The following is a 7,607-nucleotide window of genomic DNA, read 5'->3' on the forward strand; positions in this document are numbered from 1 at the left end:
GATCTGGGAGGAGGAAAATATGTGAAAAAGTTTTAGATATACTTCTCACTAGCCCACAAACCTATGAGTAATGCTGTATTACCATTTTCCCAGCTGCCAAGCTCAAGGCTTTGTAAATTGTTGACTTTCAGGCAGTGCCCCCCTCCCCTACCATGTCAGAATATCTTAATTATACTGACACTAGGTGGAAACCTGTTTAAAAGCCTTTTGAGTTGTTCATCATCACATTTAGCAATAAGGAATAAAAATGCTTGATTCTAACTACATAGTCTATAAAGTTTACATATTCTTGAGGAACATGTAATTTATTTTTCTACATGCTGTAGAAAAATACATGCTATAATTCACTGGGGGGAGACTTCATAGTATCAATTCAAGTATTACTATTTCTGCAAAATGTTCCGACTCTCTCACAGAAAAGGGCTTCTTCATTATAAAAATTCTAAAGTTTTTCTCTAGAGAATTTTAAAATTTTCTGGAATGACCAGGAAATTGGAAAAGGCAAATATGAAGTAATATTTATATCTTCCTTTATTTATAAAATATACCCAAAATAATCTTTTACAAAAAGTAATAGTTATGGTTTTAAAAAGTTCAGAAGGGCTTACAATAATAAAATGCAGTTGTTTCTCACTGAAATTTTACTATCCCTAGTGCCATTAAGTAGATAATATTTTTTACAAATATTGATGAAGTGATTAAAAATTGATGAATAATATGCAGAGAAATGTGTAGTTAAGTGTAGAGTTTGAGTTTCAAAAAATGTATATACCTATGTATAACCCACATACCTATTAAGACTTAGAAAGTTGTTCTCACTCATAGGTGGGAACTGAACAATGAGATCACTTGGACTCGGGAAGGGGAACATCACACACTGGGGCCTATCATGGGGAGGGGGGAGGGGGGAGGGATTGCATTGGGGAGTTATACATGATATAAATGATGAATTGATGGGTGCTGACGAGGTGATGGGTGCAGCGCACCAACATGGCACAAGTATACATATGTAACAAACCTGCACGTTATGCATATGTACCCTAGAACTTAAAGTATAATAAAAATAAATAAATAAATAAAATAAAATAAAATTCAGGCAAAAAAAAAAAGACTTAGAAAGTTTCTATTATATTAGAAAGTGTCCATCATCTCAGAAAATTCCTTTGTGTCCTTTCTAGCAACCCCACCCTCTGTCAAAACTTCTCTTCTACCTGTTCTTTTTTGTATAATGGCTTTATTCAGATATTTGTATACCGTGTATTTAATTCACCCACTTAAAGTGTAAAGTTCAGTTGTGTTTTTTGTACTCAAGAGTTGTGCAATTGTCAACACAGTTTTAGAATTTTTTCATCACTCCAAGAAGAAACTGCACACTCATTAGCAGTCCATGTTTCCCTGACTACCTTCACCCTTACTACAGCCCTCAGCAGCTGCTAATCTCCATTCTCTTTCTTCTAGATATTTCATATAAATGTATTCATGGAATATGTGCCCTTTTGTGACTGGCTTCATTAATTTAGCATAATGTTTTCAAGGTTCATTGATATCATAGTGTGTATCAGAATATAATTCCTTCTCGTGGCTGGTATTCCATTGTTTGGGTATACCATATGTTTTTTATCCATTCATCAGTTGATGGACATTTGGATTTTTTTTTTTATATCATGAATCATGTTTCTATGAATGTTTGTATATAAGTTTTTGATGGATATAAATTTTCATTTCTCTTGGATATATACCTAAGAGTGGAATTGCTGAGTCATGGTAATTGTGTGCTTATCATTTGAGGAACTGCCAGGCTGAAGTGCTTGTACCATTTTACGTTCCCACAAGTAGTGTATGAGAGTTCCATTGTCTCCATATTCTCACAAACACTTACTGTTATTTGTCATCTTGATTATAACTATCTTAGTGGTTGTAAAGTATCTCATTGTGTTTTCAATTTGCTTTTTCCTGATGACTAGTGACACTGAACATCTTCTTATGTATTTATTGGCCATTTTCTTTGGAAAAATGTTTAAATGTTTATTCAGATCTTTTGTCCATTTTAAAATCATGTTATTATTGATTTGTAAGGATTTGTAAAGGTTCTTTATGTATTCTAGATACAAGTCCCTTATGATTTGCAAATATTTTCTCCCTTTCTGTAGATTGTCTTTCCACTTTCTTGGTGGTAGCCAATAAAGTGCAAAGTGTTTTAATTTTGATGAATTCCAGTGTATTTGTTTTTTCTTTTGTCACTTGTGCTTCTGGTCATATTTAAGGCTTTACCTAACTCAAAAGTCATGAAGATTTATTCCTGTATTTTCTTCTATATTATGCTTGTTCTTAAACTTTATATAGATGGAATCATATCGTCTGTACTCTTTTGCACCTGGCTTCTTTCATTCTGCCTAACATCTATAGGATTCATCCATGTTGATGCACGTATCAGCAGTTTATTTCTTTTTATTGCTGAGTAGTATCACACGAAATGAATGTACCACAATTTGATCACCTATTTTTCTGAACATTTGGATTGTTTCTGGTTTGGGGCTATTGTGAGTAAAGCTGCTATGAACTTTCAGCTATGCCTTCTTTGTACATATGTTTTCATTTTAGTGCTGGACCATATGGAAATGTATTTTAACTGTATGAGGAATTATCAAGCAGTTCTCAAATGTGTTGTACTATTTTATACTTTTAATATTGATAGAATTGCTTCCGTCCTGGCCAACATTTGGTATGGTCAGTCTTTAGAATTGTAGCCATTCTAATATGTATATAGTTTGGTTTTAATTTGCATTTCCCTTGGTGACTAAAGATGTTAACATTTTTCAAGTACTTATTGGCTATTTGATTATCTTGTTTAGAAAGTGTCAGTTTACGTCTCTTACTCATTTTTTGAAGTGTGGTGTTTGGTTTCTTTAAGACTGGTTCATATATTCATGTGCTATCTTTTGTCAGATTCCTGTATTTAGACTTTTTTTTTTTTTTCTTAGTCTCTGGTCTGGCATGCCTTTTCATTTTTTTAAATAGTGTCTTTTGAGGAGCACAGCTCTTTAATTTTGGTGAAGTCTAGTTTTTAAATCAATTTTTTCTTTTGTAGTTACTGTTTCCTTATGTCCTGCAAACAAATTTTTGCCTACCCCAAAGGTTGTGAATAGGTTTTCCTATATTTTGTTTTTAGGAGTTTTATAGTTTTGCTATATTTGGGCTTATCTATTTTACATCATTTTTACATATGAAATAATACAAAGCAGAGACAGTATCTTAAATAGTGTAATGTCTTGAGATATTTTGTTTGTAAACGTTCCACACAGCTTTGTATAATTGGATGTGCTATTTCAGTGTTCTTAGAAAGTTAACTGCTTAATCTTCTCTAACTCGTGAATGCTATGAATTCACTTGATATTCATGCCTGTCCTAGAACCTGTATTAATAACTCAGCAATCCAAGGCTTTTTGACTCTCTAAAAGCCTTCTGTATAGGTGCTGCTTCATCTATACTTGGATTACACCTCGAACTTAGGTTTAATTTAGGAAAACCATTATTTTCTTTGAACTGCATATCTCTGTTGATAGTGATGCAGTTTAATTGAGACGTAGCAAGCAGTCAGTAAATAAGTGAAGCAGATAACTAAGATTCAGGTTATTTCAGTAAAATTTGTTTCTCTATTGCATTTACAATTCTTAGGGTTTAGAATCATGTGGACAATTACCTATGTAAACTAATTTTTTCATAAGATATATTATGGACTTAGTGAAATAATATGTATTTTAAAACAGTATTTAAAGTAAAACATCATCATTAATTTTTTTTTTTGTCTTTTTCTTTTCCTCAGAGACCTCGTTCTGAATTCTTTTTTTCAAGTAAAATTATAGTAATTAGTTCATGCTCACTTTGGCTGTTTAGTATGTTTTTATGTTTTTAGCAATATTTGGGAAATTTTATTTTAATTATTGTTGCCATGAAAATATATTAAATTTTTCCTCAATAAGGATAGAATTTGTTTATTCAGTTTATACTATTGTGTTATTGAATATGACATACCTGGAATTTGGAATTTTAAAATTTGGACTTAGGATTTTATTTCATTTTGATAGTTAATATGCTTTGCATTGAGCTAAATGTTCTAAGGGGTATAAAGATGAGTAGCATATAAATCTGGCTCTCAAAGGGTGGTTCTGTAATCTGTTAAATAGGATTTGACCTCTATATGTTTATTTTCTTTCTCAGCTTTTGTATTTTATGAATTAGTATTGTGAGCATTTTTTGTACCCAAAGCAGATGACTTTTCCTGAAGAATGACTGGAAGTGAGTAGTAGCTGTGTTAAATAGTGATGGAGCCACATTTGCCACCTTCCTTTTAGCTGGTGCATATGTGAAAGAAATAAAAGACTTAATGTAGTGATTAGTCATGGATTGGATCTTGGAAATTATCTTAACCCATCTTTCAACAGATAAGGAGGAGGCCTAACATGGGGTTGCAAGCTCAAAAGTCAACAGGGATCTTATGAGTAAGGAGGTCCCAGTTTAACAGTGTAAGCCTAGTAATAAATAGCAGTGTTAGCTGGCCTGAGTTTTAGGGGAAACTGTAGGGAATATGGAAAGTGAGTGGATTAAAGTCCTTCTGCATTTGAAGGAAGAAGCTCCCATGCAGGTATATCCTGTTTTTACTATGCAGAAATACGGACCGGTTTTGCCTTATCTTTTTATTTTTCAAGATAATCTAGAATTATAAAGTATAAATGCATATAAACAAATATGTGAAATCCTCCTATTTTAATATATTAGTAATAAGCTCAGTTTTTATACAAACACTGCATGGGTTAAATAAATACTTTTTGGGCAGATTGGTTATGCATGTGTGAAGAAAAATGAAAAAAGAAAAGTGATTTGGTTAATTTTGGGGGCTCTGCCTTACTTTTAAACCTTAGACACATTGTAAACATTTTAGGATTAGTTATTTCATAGATTTGTTGTACCTCTTCCAAGTATAAGTTCTTTTTTCCTGAAGCCTACCCAAATACTTTTGTCATCAGATTTCCCCTAATTTGAATTTTTAATGGAGATGAAGGGAAATTATAATGGGGCCAGTAGCTCAAAAAGTTGTAATATAATTTGCTTTTTCAAATTTTCAAACTGCTATGATAGGTGAAAAAAATATAGCGGTAATTTTTTTGATGCTGACCAAAATTTATTTAAATTACGTATATTATTAAAACTATATTTTAAAACAATGGTTAAATTGCAGTAAGAAAGCTCTAAGTATCATCACTGCCTCTTCTAATATCACTGTCAGATTAGATCTTGAACAGTTTTTAATTATGTTTTAGATTGTTAGAAACGGATAGTAAGTCTTTAAGATCTGTAAATGGGTCAAGAAGAAACAGTGGCTCTTCTCTTGTGTCGAGTTCTTCAGCCTCTAGCAACCTCAGTCACCTTGAAGAAGATTCTTGGATTCTTTGGGGAAGAATTGTTAATGAATGGGAAGATGTACGCAAAAAGAAGGAAAAGCAAGTTAAGGTATTCATGTTCTTTGTTGAAGTTCTTATTCTAAAGTGCATCAGACATAATAGAGGGTTAAAAACCGCCCCCCCCCCCCAATATAACTTCCAAGCTATGTATTAAAGAGGTCCGCTTTATTTGTTTTCACTTACTTGTACCCCTGGAAGTTTTAATTTGTAGACATCAGTTGTTACAGAGGTCCTGATAATGTAGAAATATATAACTGAAAATTATTTTATTTACTTATTATTATTTTATAGAGACTCTGTTACTCAGGCTGGAGTGCAGTGGTGCAATCATAGCTCACTATAACCTCGAATTTCTGGGCTCAAGCTGTTCTCCTGCCTCAGGCTCCTGAGTAGCTATGACTACTGGTGTGTGTCACCACACCTGTATAATTTTTTATTTTCACTTTTTTGTAGAAATAAGATCTTGCTTTGTTGCCCAGGCTGGTCTCAAATTCCTGGCCTCAAGCAGTCTTCCTGCCTTGGCCTCCCCAAGTGTTGTGAGCTACCGCACGTGGCCCGAAAATTGTTTTAGAAGTTAAATTCTCTCATTTTATCGATTCAGAAATGAAGCTGTGACATACTGCATTCTTGATAACAGTATTTTACTTTTTTTTTTTTTTTTTTTGCCTTCAACAGCCCTTTGAATGATGGGTACTGTACTGTCATTCATAGCTCTGCAGGTTTCAAGTCCATTACCTTAAGAGGCCACACACTGAGGTGAAGTGACCATTATTAATCCCCTGACCAGAACAGGGTACACCCAGGGCCCAATCTTATCCTTGACTTACAGGGTTCCCTAGTCTTCTTGTAAAGCTAGCTTTGTGAGTTAAAAATTTAATGAAGTCTTCCGCTTCATTCCAACCCCCTAATAAGTCTTCCTTGGCTTGCAAGATAGGAGACTTAAATAATTCATTTTTATAATTTTATTTTATTTTTAGGAACTTGTTCGTAAAGGGATACCCCATCACTTTAGAGCAATAGTTTGGCAACTTTTATGCAGTGCACAAAGTATGCCAATTAAGGATCAGTATTCAGAACTCCTGAAAATGACCTCGCCTTGTGAAAAATTGATCCGAAGGGACATTGCTAGAACTTATCCTGAACACAACTTTTTTAAGGAAAAAGATAGCCTTGGACAGGAGGTTTTATTTAATGTAATGAAGGTAAGTTTTATTTATTCATTTTTGAAATGAAATGAATTTCCTGGAAGGTTGAAATTATACATTTTTCACGACGAGGCATGACCTCCCACCACAATAATCAGTTGCTTTGGCAATGAAATTGGTTTTAGCATTATTTTTGACTTAATTCTGATGCTACATTACTGTCTAGTGTAGAGAACTTGTTAGAACATTTACTACATTATTCAGCATTAGTTGATGGAAATGGAATAGCTTAGTCAATCACATACCATAGAGGGATCCTCATAAAAATGGATAATTCACCACCTGTGAAGTTCAAAACCTGGGATGTGGGTTTCTCCTATCATCTCTGCATTCCTACAGTTAGCAAATTTTTCTGCTTGCTATGACCAGCATTGTTAAGAGCACTTAGCCCTTGAAAGGTGTACCATTGACATTTTTTCTTCAATATTACCATTTCCCTTCCCACAGTTACTTTTTATTTCAGCTACCTTTGTGAAATACTGATTTCTTGTTAAATCATTTCAATTTTGCCAATCCTTTGCCTTAAACCTAGTCTAGTTTTATCTACATCAATATAAATTTTACTTGATTTTTTTTTTTGAAATGGAATTTCACTCTTGTTGCCCAGGCTGAAGTACAGTGGTGTGATCTCAGCTTACTGCAACCTCCGCCTCCCAGGTTCAAGTGATTCTCTTGCCTCAGCCTCCCTAGTAGCTGGGATTACATGCGCTCGCCACTACACCCAGCTAAGTTTTACTTTTAGTAGAGATAGGGTTTCACTATGTTGGCAGGCTGGTCTCGAACTCCTGACCTCAGGTGATCCACCTGCCTCCGCCTCCCAAAGTGTTAGGATTACAGGCATGAGCCACCATGCCTGGCTCAATTTTACTTGATGTTTAAGCCCTGTTACAAATTCCTGTTATGTTATGTTATGTTATGTTATGTTATGTTATGTTATGTTATG

General features: G+C 33.9%; 1 protein-coding gene across 3 annotated transcripts in view; it reads left to right on the forward strand.

Moving 5' to 3' along the window:
* The window catches only part of EVI5 (ecotropic viral integration site 5), a 281,488-nt gene that overhangs the window by 89,227 nt on the left and 184,654 nt on the right, over window positions 1–7,607 (forward strand). For all 3 annotated transcript variants that reach the window (XM_023231039.2, XM_023231037.2, XM_023231040.2), the window contains 2 exons: window positions 5,319–5,508; window positions 6,437–6,661. In XM_023231039.2, the coding sequence (XP_023086807.2) occupies window positions 5,319–5,508; window positions 6,437–6,661 (415 nt within the window). The remainder of the gene's footprint in view (window positions 1–5,318; window positions 5,509–6,436; window positions 6,662–7,607) is intronic.

Source organism: Piliocolobus tephrosceles, chromosome 1 (genome assembly GCF_002776525.5).
Source record: "Piliocolobus tephrosceles isolate RC106 chromosome 1, ASM277652v3, whole genome shotgun sequence".
NCBI classification, from domain to species: Eukaryota; Metazoa; Chordata; class Mammalia; order Primates; family Cercopithecidae; genus Piliocolobus; species Piliocolobus tephrosceles.